Source organism: Martes martes (genome assembly GCF_963455335.1).
Source record: "Martes martes genome assembly, chromosome: 12".
NCBI lineage: Eukaryota > Metazoa > Chordata > Mammalia > Carnivora > Mustelidae > Martes > Martes martes.
Window position 1 is genome coordinate 92835497 of NC_137900.1, and position 15609 is coordinate 92851105.

The 15609-nt window shown below is 60.7% G+C and overlaps 1 protein-coding gene and 1 long non-coding RNA gene across 2 annotated transcripts; one reads left to right on the forward strand and one right to left on the reverse strand.

Annotated features, from left to right (window-relative positions):
- Positions 1 to 221: 221 nt before the first annotated feature.
- LOC308353739 lies at positions 222 to 5689 on the reverse strand. Its single transcript, XR_013967805.1, has 5 exons — positions 5591 to 5689; positions 4982 to 5086; positions 2383 to 2695; positions 1832 to 2025; positions 222 to 1502 (listed from the first exon to the last, which is right to left on the reverse strand). It is a non-coding gene; the product is annotated as an uncharacterized lncRNA (long non-coding RNA).
- A 5006-nt stretch (positions 5690 to 10695) lies between these two features.
- LOC308353418 (surfeit locus protein 6-like) lies at positions 10696 to 13237 on the forward strand (the record flags this gene model as incomplete). The annotated part of the gene is made up of 3 exons (XM_080820251.1): positions 10696 to 10830; positions 11257 to 11399; positions 11974 to 13237. 3 exons carry the CDS (start codon positions 10696 to 10698, stop codon positions 12488 to 12490), a joined length of 795 nt encoding a protein of 264 aa, XP_080676377.1. The 3' UTR covers positions 12491 to 13237.
- Positions 13238 to 15609: the final 2372 nt, after the last annotated feature.

A 15609-nucleotide genomic window follows, 5' to 3' on the forward strand; every position in this document is an offset into this window, starting at 1 on the left:
TTTAATTTAGAAGCATTTATTTCTTTAATTTAATGACATGGGGGAAGGGGCAGAGGGAGAAGCCGATTCCCGTCTGTGCAGGGAGCCCGATGTGGGGCAGGATCCCGGGACTCTGAGATCAAGACCTGACTTGATCAAGACGCTTCACTGACTGACCCACCCTGGCACCGCACCAGACTTGATTTTATTTTTTCTTTCTTTCTTTATTTAATATTTTCTTTCTCTATTTGACAGAGAGCGAGGAATCACAAGTAGACAGTGAGGCAGGCAGAGAGAAAGGGGGAAGCAGGCTCACCCCTGAGCAGACAGCCCGATGCGGGGCTCGATTCCAGGACCCTGAGTTCATCACCTGAGCCGAAGGCAGAGGCTTAACCCACTGAGCCACCCAGGCACGCCCAGACTTGATTTTAAAGAGAAACCCAAATTCCAGAGTTTTAGGTGCAATCCTCAGTTTTGGATAAGAAATTCACAGGAGTCAAAATGTTACATGAGATTGTGCCCACGTGGTTATAGTCTCTGTCGTCCGGCGTCCTGGGGCTGGCACCCCAACCTCCCGTGAGGATGTCAAGCGTGAAGCCTTGTGACCCGCTCGGGCTGACCCCAGGGAAGAGGGTCGGTGAGCTCTGCCTGCAGTCAGCCGAGATCTAGAACCGCGTCCCGCCCTAGGACTTGCCCCGGCGCGGGACTCGAGCCGGCCGGGGAAGCAGCTCTAGAGGCCGAGCCGGGTCCCCACAGACGAGAGCCGCTCCGGCTCCATCCTGCGGACGGCCCAGGGGGAAAGCGAGCGCCGCCATCCCTTGCCCAGGACAGCCTGCGGCACACCCGTTCCCGCCGCCAGCGCCGAACCCGGGTCAGAGCCCCAGAGCGGGAGGCCGGTCTCCAGCGGGCTCGACGCGGCTCCGGAAGGCCGGGGGCGGTTCCCTTCGCAGAGGCACAGGGACGGGCAGTCGGGCTGGTGACCTTCTCTCCTCCTGCTGCCTTGGCACCGTCTCGGGGTGCAGAACTGGCCGCTGGCCCAGGGCTGGCAAACACTCCCGGGCAGATGCGGCGGCAGAAGCAGCGAGACCCCCAAGTCCACTGCAGAGCCCGAGACATGTCCGCCTTCTTCCCAGAAGGGGCTGCGTGCGCAGTGACCCCCAAAGGCCGGAGGAGCCCAGGGACTGAAGAAAAGGACACGAGTCCCGTGGACAAGAAGTGGTTTATTCCAGGGACCTGAGGACAGAAGGACGTCTTGGGCACCAGCAGACACAGTCCATCTCCACAAGCCCGTGTCCGGTGACGCCTGTTCTCAGAGCCCCGGGAGGAGGATGTGGGCGGGCAGGTGTGTGTCACCACCTATCACCAGGGCAGACGGAGGACCTTGCGGCCAGAGGCTGTCCTTAAGGGTGTGGCTCCCGGGGGGGCGGCTGTGTTCAGGCGGCGGCAGTGGATCGCGTCCATCCCCTCGGGCATTAGCGCTGTTCCGTTCCCCGCTGTCCCCACCACCGCTGGGCTGAGCACTCCTGACCATACATGTGTGAAGAAACGCGCCGGTTTCCGGGCTGAGTCCCAGGATGAGCACTGCTAGGTGCTGGGTGCCCCTGCGGCCTGGGATGGGCGCTGCCCACTGTTTTCCCAGACAGGGGTGCCCATCACCCTTCTCTCCGGGGGACCCGCACTGAACCTCCGTGTCGCCCTGTTCTCCCCAGGGCTGCTGGTGCCCTAGGCCAGACACCTGCCGGTCTGAGGGGGACCCGTGCTGCCTCCATACCAGCCTCTGGGGCTCCTCCCTGTGGGGTCCAGCACCGACTCATCCCCACACACCCCAGGCACCCAGCCCCGGCCTTCTCACCCTCGGGCTCGGCTTCCGTGGGCTCCGGGCCTGGACCGCTGTCCAACACATGACCACTGGGGACAGTGGCCTCGGAGGTGTAGGAGGCCTTCCCAGGCAGTCCCCCGGTCCTGCTCGGAGGAGCCCTGAGTGCTGAGTCCCTCTGTCAGGGAAGAAGTCATGTCCGCCAGCCTCCTCTTGTCCTCTGTGGCTATCTGCAAAGATAGGGACCGGTCGCCGGCCCAGAGGCATCACAGCCAGGCCTGGCTGTCCCCACTGTCCTCCTGCCCAGTCCCCCTGCTGCTCCCACATCAGACACAGACCGTTGGAGCCCAGCCCTACACCAAGGACAGTGACCCACAGCTGCAGGGCTCTCAGGATAAACCCCAGGCAGAAGTGCGTAGCCCCCACACTTCGTCCCACCCAGCCAGCCTTGACCTTGAACGTGACCCTCCCAACAGGCATCTGAGCACTCATCCACCTGCTCCTGCTCCGGAAGGCCCCACCCCACGTGAGCCCTCCTTCCATACACGTGCATGCACACGCACACTCACACGCACACACAGACTCACACTCACGGGGGTGGGGTAGCCGGGGCTACTCAGGACGGTCAAAGCGTGTGGGGTTGGGTGACCGGCTCTGGCCTCCTGGGGTCACCGTTCGGTCCTTCCTGCCAATGCCCAGAGGCGTCGGGCAGTCCTGAAACGACCTCCGAGCGGTGGGAAGTGTCTGCCGGGTGCGCTGTCCTCTGCCTCCAGCGTTCCGAGTTGGGGATGCAACAAGCAAGCATCTTGTTTGTTGGACGATGTCCAAAGCAATGAGCTCGGAGGGGGCTGTTCCTGGTATGTGAGTGCCTGGTGACGCGGGTTCCAATTCTGCTGGGCTCTGTGGTCAGGGAAGTGAGGTCATCACTCCTGGGGACCCCTTCCCCAACTTCCTCCTCCCAGCAGAGCCCCCGAGGACCCCCTCCCCCAGCTGCTCGGTGCTCACCCTCCACCCCATGCCCCGTCCATACAGTGGCACCCACAAAGCCCTCCCACAGCCCCCAAAGACCTGGGTAAAGCCACTGGCCCTGCTGTGAGAACAGAGCTGGGTTCAGTCCGGGTTCCTGCTTCTGTCCGGGACTGTGACCCCGGACAGACCCTGTGCCTCCCAGGGCCTCCCCAGGCTCTCTCTCTCTGCGCAGTGGGGTTTTCTGGCTTCTACTTCTCGGGACGCCATCCGGGGAAGGACTCTACACACGTTCCGTCCCTGCTATCACAGGACGCTGGTGCACACACTTGGCAATGCAGGGGGGAGCGGGGGCTGGGCGGGGTATGCAACACAGCTCAGAGGGGCCTGGGTCTGCTCTGGGGTCCAGGCAAAGCCACTCCCGTGCTGCCCGTGTCCCAGACCCAATGGGGAAGGCTGCCATTTACTTTCTGACCTTGTCCCCTGGCGACACAGACTTCCAGGGGCTCCCATTAGCTATAGGCTCCAGTCCCAGGGCCTCGTGTGTGCCCATGTGCTGGGCCGTCCCCACAGTGGTTCCGGGGCATTCCCGAGTCCTGCGCACACATCCCTGTGGAGTCCCTCCCCCCAGGCTGGATGGCCCATGTGACTGCGCTCTCAGGAAGAGAATGGGGCAAAACGATGGGATGTCATTTCCAAAGTGATGGAAGGAAGTCTGGGACTTCTCCTGGTTCCCTCTCACGGGTTCCTTCTCTCTCTGTGTCTATGTGTCTCTGTTCTCTGTCTGTCCTGGCAACATGCTCAGCCCCCAGAATATGAGGAGGGGAGTCTTGCCAAGCTGATGGCCAGGGGGTCTGCAAAATGGCCATGGGGCTGATGGGCTGGGGCATCCCGAGCCCAGGTCAGGAGCTGGAGGGGCTGGGTTCTGTTTCCACCCGCCTTTGCGTCAAAAATTAGGAGGACCCCTAGGGTGCGGGCGGCCAGAGGCCAGGCAGCTTCAGTGTGTCCCTGTCAGTCGGGGAGTGTTGCGTGGGCGACCCCAAGGCGAGTGTCGCCAGGACTCAAGTGTGTTTAGCTGGTTTCTCGAGGGACGGCCGCGGGCACGTTGGAGGTGCTGTGCGCGGTCCACACAGCCTGCAGCCCCCTCCTTTGCCCCGGGCCCCTGGGGGAGCCGATGACACTGCGTGATGCCTCCAGACTGGCTACCGGTCTCTGCCTTTGCAGAAGTCCTTGGATACGATTGGGAGGAGGCTGGCGGACACCGGATCCTTCTCCCGGATGCAGGGAGCGTGCACACAGGGCTCTCCAGGAGCAGGTGCTAGGCACTGCCTGGAAAGACCCGTGTCACTGCTCAGGCCACTGTCCCTACTGGTAGTAGGTTGGACAGCAGTCCCGAACCTGGAACCTGTGGACGCCGAGCCCGAGGGTGGGAAGGCCGGGGCTGCGGGCCCGTGGGTTTGTGGGGATGGGTCGGTGCTGGGACCCCCAGGAGGAGCTTGCACAGCTGGGGTGGGACCCGGAGCAAGGACTGGGTTAGAGCACCCAGCAGGTGGACTGCGGTCAGGGAGATGTCCCGGTGAGGGTTCCTTCCTGGCTGTGGCTTCTCTGGGAGGCCCCAGGCTGGGTCCTGTCCGAGCAAAGGCACACGCAGAGGCAGGCCCGCGGGTGACATTTCTCCTCTCGCCGCTGCTCCCTCTGAGGAGCCGAGGCCAGCTCCACGTCCAACAGCAGCTCTGGACGGAGGGAGATGCCTCCGAAGGCCACTAGGAGCAGGTTCAGGAGCAGAAAACAGTGCAGCTTCCGTGGGGCTCTGAAAGGGACCGGTCGCCGGCCCGGAGGTATCGCAGCCCTGCCCCGCCGTCCCCGCTGTCCCCGCTGTCCTTCACCCAGTCCCCGCACTGCTCCCAGATCAGGACCCTGCACCTGGGATGCAGGGATGTACACCTACAGGGCTCGGGATAAATCCTGGGGAGAAGGAGGAGAACCCTGCACCCCGTCCCACACAGTTAGCCTTGACCTGGGCTCTGAACATGACCCACCCAGCAGGCATCTGACCACTCAGCATCCTGCTCCTGCTCCTGCTTGGGATGAGCCCCCTGCTGGCCCCCCCCCTCCTGACCCCTCTTAAACACACACACACACGCCCACACACGGGCAGGGGAACTGCGGATCACAGCAGCGTCTGGCGGGACAGGCTGGCTCTGGGCCTCCCTGTCTTACCTTTGGGTCCCTCCAGGCAAACGGCCAGAGTAGCCAGGTGAGACCTGACCCACAGTCTGAAGTGTAGGAAATGGCTCTCACCGCTGGCTTCCCTGAGACCACATCCTACGGACATCAGGATAAAGCAGGACAACAGACTTTTCATCGGAGCATCTCAAGCCCAGTGAACTGGGTAGGGGCTGTCTCTAGAATGTGGGTGCGCGTGGCAGCCCCTTGGGTATCTTGGGGACCCCTGGCCATCAGCCTGGCATGTCTCCCACCCCCATACTATGGCCCTGGGTATGTTCCCATGAGACAATGCCCACACCCGACAGCCCAGCTGCCTCCAACCTCGTCCCTCTTTCCCCCTTGTCACCTCCGGGGTCCACTCTCCTTTGACCCCACCCGTGGAGTTAGTCTGTGTGTGTGGACACGGGCCCGCGCGTGCACGCAGAGCCTTGTGTGCACCTGTGCCCACACGGAGATGCCCAGAGGAACGGGCCCCACATGGGAACGGCGGGCAGGGTCCCCCGGGATCTCAGGGGCGCGCTTTCCAAGGAAACCCCTCGGGAAGGGGCAGCCCGGGCCTGGCGAGCCGGAACCCTCCCTGTTCCTCCAGCCTCTGCTCACCTGTCGGGTGCGGGCCAGTCCCCGCCGCTCCTGCCCTCAGCCTGCCGCTGTCCCAGGAGGGGCTGGACGGGGAACTTCACGAGCGGGCTCCGCGGGACTGGAGGCTCCCACCTCCGGGGCGGGCGCGGCGCAGGACCGTTTGGGGTGGGCAGGGCGCCCGCGCCAACGGCCGTCGGTGGCAGGTGGATCCTCGCAGGCGCGCGCACGGACCCGCAGACGGCGCATGCGCGGGACCCCAGCTCGCCCAGGGCGTGCGCGGCAGAGGGGCTCCTGCGGGCCTGGGTCCGTGTGTCCCCGTCTCCACTGCCTGCTCGGGGACCGTCCCCTCCTCTTAGGCGGGGGGCTAAGAGAAGGGGACGGTGACTGAGTGGACGTGGAGACCGGAGCACCAGAGAGAAATGAGACATACCCCCACCCTGCTGTCCTGACCCCATGTTCCTCTGCAGTGTTCCTCTCAGTGCAGGGCGGGGTCGGGGAGGGGGGGGAGCTGGAGGGGACCCGTCTGCGCAGGGAGGAGGCCAGGCCGCCTTTTCCTCATCTTCATCCCCTCCCCCTGTCTTCCTGGCAGCAGCCCCCTCTCCCGAAGGTCCAGCACTCCAAACACCATCTCCCCGCCTTAATCCCCAACACGCCCTCCTGAGGTGGGAGTCCCTGACCCCATTTTCAAAGCAGAAACCTGGGGTCTCAAACGTTACCACGGGAGCTTGCCGGGCACGGGGCTGTGGCAGGGCCCTGCTGTGGGTTTGAACCCAGATCAATCTGACCCAAAGCCTGAGTTTACAGAGGAGCCGGAGGAAGTAGCCTCTGAGCCCAGCCTTGGAGGTGAGGCCATGTGGGAGGGGGGCCGTGGGGAGGGGCGGCGGGGGCTCTGAGCGGCACATTCCTGACGGGCTCCCTGGGGGGAATGCCCTGCGGAGGCTGGCGTGGGGTGAGGGGTGCCCACTGGGGAGGGCATCTGGACCCGATCACGCAGGGCTCTCTGGATGTTGGGCAAGGAGTCGGGGTCACTGCGGGTGTGGGGTTCAAGGGACATAATCCGGGCAGTCTTATCAGAGCCACTCATCCGAGATTTGGAGGGAGGTTGGTGGGCTGTTATTGCCCTCACTCAAGCGTGGATCAGCAAGCACCAGCCAGGGGTGGGGAGGCTGCCTCAGTTTCCTCCTGTGTAGAGCGGGGGCCATGGTGGTCGTCGGCCTCCTCCCGGGCCTGGGCGTGCTGCCCGGAAGGTCCAGAGATGGCTCCCATTCAGTCGCTGTTCCAGAGTGGCCAGTGCCAAAAGAGGTCTGAGTGAGAGGACCAAAGGGATGCCCCTTCTGCCCAGCTGAGCAGGGCACTCTTGTACGTGGTGCCGGTCTGCACGTCCAGGCTTACGGGGAACAGTAAGTTCCCACTGGCTGGGTGGAGAGTGGCAGCGAGGAGCTGTGGTCGCAGACCCTGAGCCCCAGAGCTCGCGTGAGCCAGAGGCTGCCACCGATTTGCCAGTTGCGGGAGGCTGAGGAGGGGCAGGTGCTGCTGCCTGAGGCTGCGATGGGGCCTGAGGTCTCCGGGGACGACTGGGAGGTCAACTCCAGAATGAGAGGAATTGCAAGACTGTCAGAAACACTGGATCGCGCGGGGCGCTCCATGCCAGCATCTAGCTCAGAGGCTTCTGGACACCGAGGCTTCTGGGCTCCTTGTGGGTGTGCAGTGGGGACCCGGGCTCCAGGAAGGGATCCTTCAGGGAGAAAGGGTGGGACAGTCACCTTCTTTTCCTGGCCGTCAGGGACTCTGGGATAGAGCCCACGTGGATCTCCTCCACGTCCTCGTCGGGCTGGAGGAGCTGGCTGAGTGCACGCAAGTAGGGAGGCAGTGTCCCGGCTGGGTGGGGAGGGGCTGCGTCCGAGCTGCTCACAGGACTTGGAGTGGGGGCTCCTTTCGGTCTTGGTTGCTGTGCCGGGGGTCTGGTGGTGGAGTCGAAGGGCTGACATTGCATTGAGCAGACACCCTGGGAGAATGGGTGCTCTTGGGTGTCCATGGGCACAGGTGGCTGTGGCCCACACACGGGAAGGTGTGAGGGAAGTGCACAGAAGACAGTGCCCTGGGCTGTGCAGGGCTTCCTGCCCGTGGGCAGAGCTCCTTGGAAAAATTCAGCCAGTCTTCTCGTTCGAGAGCATAGAAGGTGCCTAAGGTGGTGCGTGCGTGGTTCATGGGAAGCAGGGCAGTCTGTCGCTGGGCATCACGCCTGGCAGTAGGAGTGGTTCAGGCTGACGTGACGGTCTGGGGGTGGCCTGGAATGCCAGTTGAGGTAGAAATTGCCCAGGTAGCCTGATCTGCTGCGGCCTGTAACTGCTTCTCCACCCAACAACCCAGACCTGGACAGTGGCCCTGTGGCTGGCTTGTATTTGTAACGGTTATTAGGTTCCTCTGGGTCAGTAGAAGAAGAAGATCAAAGGAAACCTAATGTTAGTAGAGCAAAAAAATTATGAAGGTTAGAGCAGAGATAATTGGAAGAGAAGAGCACTCAAGAAAATCAGCGAAAAATCAGTTCTCTTTTAGAGACTTACCAAATTCACAAAAGAGACCCAAATGGAACCATTTTAGACCAACGTATTGGCTCACTAAGATTAAGCAGGTAATTCTGAGAAGTACACAAACTACCAAAGTGACTCTAGAGGAAATGGAAACTCCAAGTAGACCCCTAGTAAATAAATTGCCTGTAGCAGTAACGAGAACTTCACAGCAATAAAAGTCCAGAACTTGAGGCTTTTACGGGTCATTTGTCCATGCATTTAAAGAAGAGATCATACCAATCCTTCTGAAACTGAAAAAAGTACAAGAGGAGGGAACACTTCCCGTGTGACCCTAGAATGACAACATCGTCCTTTTTCCAAAGACTGGAAAGATGTTCCGGGAAGAGACAACTGCTAGTCAAAATCCATTATGAAGAGGGATAAAAAATCCTCAATAGAATTCCAGCAGACAGAATCTAGCAACACATCGGAAGGACGATACATCATGACCAAGTGTGATATACACCGGGAGTGCAAAGGCTGTTCAGTGTAGCTAGTTAATGTCGTGACAACATCAGTAAGAAACGTGATCATCTCGACTGATGTAGGATTAGCTTTGACAAAATCCAAACCTTTTCATGAGAAGTGCTCACAGTAAAATAGAAATGGAAGATTACATTGTGATAAAGGAGGGTGCCTGGGTCGCTCCATGGGTTGAGTGACTGATTTTTGGTTTGGGCTCAGGTCGTGATGTCATGGGTCATGCGATCCAGCCCATGGCAGGTTCTGCCCTCAGCAGGGGATCTGCTGGGGGTTCTCGCCCTCTCCCCCTCTCTTCTTTCACGGTCTCTCTCTCTCTCTCTTCCCCACAACCTCTCAAATAAATAGTCTTTAAAAATTATGATAAAGGATATGTATTTAAAAAGCTCACATGTATATTATCCTCAGGGGTGAAAGGCTGAAAGTTTTCTCCTTAAGATCCAAAATTAATCAACGATGCCCTCTTCCACCACCTCATGTCAATATGGTCATTGAAATTTGGTCAGAGAAATTATACAAGGGGAATTATTAAAATGGAAAGGAAGAAAAATGTTTATGTGACATAATCTTACCTGCAAAAACTCCTAAGAATAAAAAAAAAACCACCTCTATGTGAGATTATAACATTTTCCAAAAAGGTGTGAGCAGAGAAGACCAACACATCTGGATCAGTGGAAGGCCACTGAGAATCAAGGACTACACACATCTATGGCCAGTTGTTTCTGAGCATGGATACCAGGGTCATTCAAGGAGGCAAAAACAGTGTTCGCGACCACCAGTGTGAGGAAACCAGATGTCCACGTACAAAAGCGTGCCGTCAGAGCATGACCTCACACCATGTAAAAAAGTTAACTCCAAATGGACCAACGAACAAACTCTAAGAGTGAAAACTCTTGACACTTCAGGAGTAACCTAAGAGCACTGAGGGGCACATCTTCGTTCCTTCGGACCCGGCAGTGGTGTCTCCGATACGGCATGCAAGGCACGAACAGCAGAGAAAACAGGTACATTGGACTTCCTTATTGTTAAAAACGTTTGTGAATGAAAGGATGCTCTCACCAGAATGTGAGGAAGCCCAAAGCCGGGCAGAATGTTTGCAAACCCTGAATCTCATAAGGGCCTTGCGTCTAGAATGCACGGAGAATTCCTACCATTGAAGAGCATGAACAATCCCACTCAAAATAATTTCCGCAGAGAAGACAGCCAGACAGCCCGGCAGGCACACGGGAGGGGGACCCTCACCAGGTGGTGCGGAAACGCAAGCCGACACCACCGTGACACACGTTTCCCCATGCAGGAGGGGTGAGCCGGCCCGAGCAGGAGGAACCGGTGTTGCAGAGGAGTCCGGGAGGCGGGAGCCCTCATCCGTCGCTGGGGAGACGTCGCACGGCGGAGCCACGGGGGCCGAGGGTGGCAGGTCCACAACATGGTAAGCACGGTGTCCTCATTGACCCCATTCCGATCGTCGTCCAAACCAAGGAATTGAACGCGGGCGCTCCACCAAAGCCCGCACAGAAGTATCCCCAGCAGCCCTGCTGACAAGACCCGAAAGAGGAAAACAGCCCCACGCGCGTCCACGGGTGAGTGGATCCACACGACGCGGCGTGTTCCTAGAGCGGGGTGCGCTCAGCCAGAGCAGGAACAAAGTGTTGGTCCTCGCGGTCCCCTGGAAAACATTATGCTCCGTGGAAGACACTAGACGTAAAATACCACATACGGTCTGATCCCGCGTGTATGAAAAATTCATCATAAGTAAATGAGCGGGACCGGCGCCAGACTCGTGGTTGCCAGGGCCGGGGCGGGAGTGGGGATGGCCAGGGCCGGGCCGCTCCGGGGGCGCAGGGATTTACTCCAGGGCATTGAATGTTCTGGGACTAGATGTGGAGATGGTGCACAGGCTGGGCAAGGTAGTTAGTATCAGTGAGTTGCACACTTCAAAATGTTTAAAAAGATGCAGTTTATTTTATATTAAGTTTGAAACATAACATACCTGAATCATGAAAAGAGAAAAAAAACAAAACCTGAAAGAAAAGGAGTGCGTTCCCCGGAGAGGACAGGAAGACGCTGGTCCTGGCCATGGCCCTGGGGGTGGTTCCGCAGCGGGAGCGGAGACGGGGCTGCGTCTGGTCTCGCCGTGCCCAGCGCCCCAGCCCCAGCCCCGCGGTGGGCGCCCGCGCCGGCTCCGCGTCGGCGGTGGGGCTGGAGCCGGATGTGCAGCTGCGCTCGCTCTGAGCCGTGCGCTGGTTCTACCCTAGGAGCCGGCGACAGAGCATCTCTCCGTGTGGAGCGCTGCCGCTGGTCGCTCGCGTGTAGGAACTAGAGCCCCGGTTGCATCCGGTGTTGACTCTGAAGCCGCCCAGGCTCCGGCTTGGAACTGGGCTGCCAAGGCGAGTTCTGGACCTGTCTCTGACTGGACCTCGCTCTCGCTCGGCGTCTGGTGGCAGAAGCGTCGCCGGAGCTGTGCCCGGAGGTGGTGGTGGAGCGGCCTCTGTTTCTGGCATTTGTGTTTGAGCTGAGACTAGTGTTTTCCGCCTCCAGTTTTGGCAGGAGAGCGGCCGCCGGAGGCTTTTTCCACCTGGGGAGCTTGTCCCAGAGATACCCGGCCTCCGGCGCTGGCGCAGGCTCCTGCTGGCATAGGCTGTAACGTCGGAGCTCCTGCTAGAGCCAGGGCTGCAGCGGGCTCGTCTTCTGCACCTGGCGTTGTCGCTGACGCTGCCGTCAGCGCTGCCGCTGCTTCTAGCGCCAGACGAGTCCCGCTGCGCTTTCCTCCTGCGTAGAGCGTGGGGCTGTGGTGTCCCTCTTCCCAGGGATGGCCATGCTGCCCAGAAGTCCTGATTGGGCTCGTTCACCAGGAGCCTTTCAAAACAGGTCTGTACTCAGAGAGGGGGGCCCATGGGGACTCCCCACCCACAGGGCTCCCCGGGATGCGCCTGTACACGTTGTCCAAACCCAGGGTGATGCGGAGGGTGCTGTGTGGCCCCTGTGCTGGTGTAGACCTGCAACGAGGGGCTGTGGCTGCAGACCCCTGAGACAGTGTGTTGGCGGACGCGTGTGGCAGTCAGGGACGAGGTGGTTGCTGGCAAGGAGGACGAGCCGTATTGGCTAAATGGTGCCAACGACTGTCAGGGATGAGGAGGAGGGGGGCCCTCAGAGCTGGGAAGACGGTCCGATCAGTAGACTCTCGGGATCCTGCAGGGCGCTCCAGGCTGAGGTCCAGGTGTGGGACTTCTAGAAGCTCTGTTTACGAGCCGAGATTTCCCACCCCTTTTGTGCACTTGGAGTGGGGATCGCTGGGCCTGGGAAGGGCTGTCAGGGAGAAGGGATGGGGCAGCCCCGTTGTTTTCCGGCCATCAGGGAACTCTGGGTCACAGCTCACCTCATCTCCCAACACTTCGGGGTTCGGGGAGCTGATGGAGCCAGCAAGGCCCAGGGCCGGAAGGAGAAGAGGCGGAGGCTGAAGGGCAACCTGGCGCCGCTGACGGGCAGGGACTACCGGCAGCTGCGGGAGCACCTGCAGGCGAGGCAGGCGAGGCTGGAGGAGCTGCGGGGCCGGGACGAGGGGCAGGCGCGGGAGCTGGAGAGCAAGATGCGGTGGACCGACCTCCTGTACAAGGCGGAGGGCGTGCGCATCCGCGACGAGGAGCACCGGCTGCAGGAGGCCCTGAGGCGCAAGGAGAAGCGGCGCGCGCAGCGGCAGCGCAGGTGGGAGAAGCGCACGGCCCACGTGGTGGAGAAGATGCGGCGGCGGCAGGACACGCGGCGGCGGAACCTGCGCAGGAAGAGGGCGGCCCGGGCCGAGCGGCGCCTGGACAAGGCCCGCAGGAAGGGCCGCATCCTGCCCCAGGACCTGGACCGGGCCGGCCTGGCGTGAGCCTGCGGCCCGGGGGCTGCCCTCCCACCTCGTGGGCCGGCGGCGGGAGCTCGGTCTGCGCTCCTCGGCCCGGGGGCTCCGTGCGCTCCCCCCACAAGCTGGTTGGGAGGGCTCAGCGCCCCCGGGAAGGAAAGGGAGAGTGACCGAGAACGGAGGCCCAGGTCCTTCAGAGCCTGGAAGGGGCTGACCGGGTCCGGGTTCCCGCCTTCCCTTGGGAGGCCGCCGAGCTGCCCGCAAGTCTGTGGGACGAGGGGGCGCGGGGGGCGCGAGGGTCGAGGGGCTCTTCCCTGGCTCCTTCCCCTCCCGTGTTGACACGAGCCGGGAAAGTGTGGCCTTTGGGACCGTCCGTGTCCGTCCAAACCCCCCCTGGAAGGGAGGCAGCTCAGAACCGCTCCGGCCCAAGTCCAGGGTGGCACCGGCCTCGCCACGGGCAGAGGGCGGAACCGACGGGGCTGTGACTGGGAGGGCGTCATCCTGAGTGTCTTTGTAAGAGCAGCGAAAGTTAGATAAGGCGAACACCCACACGGGAAGTGTTAAGACTGTGGTGCCCGCTGGGGGCCGCCTGGGTGGCTCCGTGGCTCAGGTGCGCCTGACTCTCGGTCTTGGCTCAGGTCCGGACCTCAGGGCTCTCGGATCGAGGCCCCATCAGGCTCCCCCGGCAGCGTGCAGTCTGCTTGCAATCCCTCGTGCTCTCCCTCCGCTCTTCCTGCTCGTGCTGTTTCTCTAAAAGAAATAAACGTTCAGTGGGGCGAGAGCGATGGCGGCCGGTGGACAAGCGCGGGGTACGCTGTGCCGGGAGGAAGGGGGAGCCGGGGTGGGTGGAGGGTGTCCGAGCAGGAGAAGGCAGAAGGCGAGGAAGGCTGGGAGCTGGGACTCGGGGGGGCGATGCGCGCGGCCCAAGGAGGCGGAGGAGTTCCACACCCCCATCCTCCCACCGCCCCCCCCTCCCCGGCAGGGGAGCAGAACCACTGCAGACACACAAGACCCGGGGATTCCTGGCTCCTGAGTCATACCTCAGTAAAGCCCGTCTAACTGTTTGGCTGAGCTCCCGTGACATCGACTGTCTCGGAAAGGCTGGCGGGGCCATCCTGGCCAGAGCGGACTTGAGGATCCACAGCACCGCAGAGGCTAAGGTAGGTCACGGCAGGACGGAGGGGCTCTGACGCCTCCATCACGGGAGCCGACGCCCCCAGTGACGGAGCTGCGAGTCCCCCGGGGGAAATGTGCCCACAAACAAAGGCAGAGGCTATCTGGTGCCTCTCTCAGGCCGAGAAACACCAGGCAGAAGTGCAGTGGACCCGGAAGATCTAGATGCGAGCTGGGAGCTTGATCTAAGGACCCAGAGCGCTGTGTCTGGAAACAAGCGGCCGGATCGCCACCCACATCTGGGGCAGCAGAGAACGGACCGCCTGGTCCACGAAGCAAGCTTTCTGTCTCAAGGAATCGGCGTCCTCCCAGGCCTGTTGTCTGGCCGCAGCAGGGTTTAGCTGTTAGAGTCAAGAGGTGATTGCCGAAGTTCCACATTTAGAAGTTTGAAAACGTCCTTCTGAGTTACCTGCGGGTCATGGAACCTAACCCCAAGCGTCAACCCTGAAAATGCCCTGACTCACCTTCTCGGCCTCCCCAGGCCTGGCCAGTCACGTCCCTCCCTGGCCCAGAGCTTCGGGGCTGCTGGTGTGTGGGGCAGGGCAGCCCGTGATGTGTCCTGGGCCACGTGGCAAGAGGAGCAGCTCATTCAGGGGCATTAGTGGACGATGGCACTTGGACAATAGAGAAGAAAAGGTCAGAAAATCACAGGGGGTTCTCGGAGGCCTGAGAGACAATGCCGGGTGTTGTGTGCCTCAGGGGTGACACACCTGAGTGTAGCATCGTGGGAGACATCGTCCAAGGACCAAATGTCAGAAACATTTCCAGAACCAAATGGTGGTAGTCCCCAGTTTCAAAGGTACCCCAGTCTCCTGGGGCAGAGGGAAGTGGATGAAGATCGCCCTATTCCGAACCCCTCCTGCACGGGAACTGGGGTTCCAAGGGTCCCAAACGTCGAGGTAGGATGACAAGTAGTAAGGGGAGAGCTCACTGGAATGGAGTCAGGAGGTGAGGAAGAGGAGCTCTTGGGCACTGTGCCGGCCAGAGTCTGTTCCAGGGAGAACCGTCATCACAAACCCCAGGGGATGTATCCTCAAGAGGGAATCATGACCGCAGACCCAACAGGGAGGGAGGGACATTGCATCTCCGACGAGAAATCCACAGGCCCAGCGGCTCAGCCAGTGAGGACCCGCCCTCGCCCTGAGGTCCTGCTCCTGCCCAGGGACTTCGGGTCAGGACAGCCCCTTCTAGCGTCCTCATAAAATAACTCTCCTTTCTTTGTCGGACTTCACGGTGGTTTTGTTATGGCTTGCACGTCCCCAATTGTAGTTCTCTGCTATTCCCGAATAAAGCCATTTTGGGGGCAAAGTACTGGTGGTTTTTAGGTCACCGGGGATCTCCCTTTGGCTCTGGTTCTTCGGGTGAGACTGGGAAGAAGGGAGGCGGCCTTCCCTCCTGTTTGGGGCCCCAGGACGTGAACTAATGCATGTTTAGAAATTCGGAGAGGGCCTGTGACCAATCAGGTAGCCCAAGTGAGGCTTCTGTTTGCCAGACCTGGGGATGGGGGCCAGAGGATCTCCAGCCCCCGGTGGGTCGTCTCATCCGGCTCACCGCACTAGTCTGGCAGGAAGTCGTGGGAACGTTGCCTACATGGCCTGTGGAAATAGAAGTTCGCGCATGTTCTCTGCTGTTGGGTCGTGACGCCTGCGTTGGCCCTGGGAGCTCAGTTACGGTCTCATAGCAGCGTCCCAGCTTCAGAGAGGAGCCACCATGCTGCTTTTCCAAGGCGTCTGAGCCCTGCATGTGGCAAAGGTGTGTCTTCCTGATCCTCCCGTGACCGTCTGTTGGGTGGGTGAGCGGGTGACATGGCCAGGCTCCTCCGCATCTCCCTCTCCATGGGGATTTCTTACCTTTCTGTTATCCCAGGGGGTGTCTGGGAGCTTCACTTACCTAGTGCAGACCTCAGCGGACTCCAGGTTTTGTGTGGGCAGCAGAGGCGAGCACGGAATCCATCCTGCGTCCCCAGCTAGCCC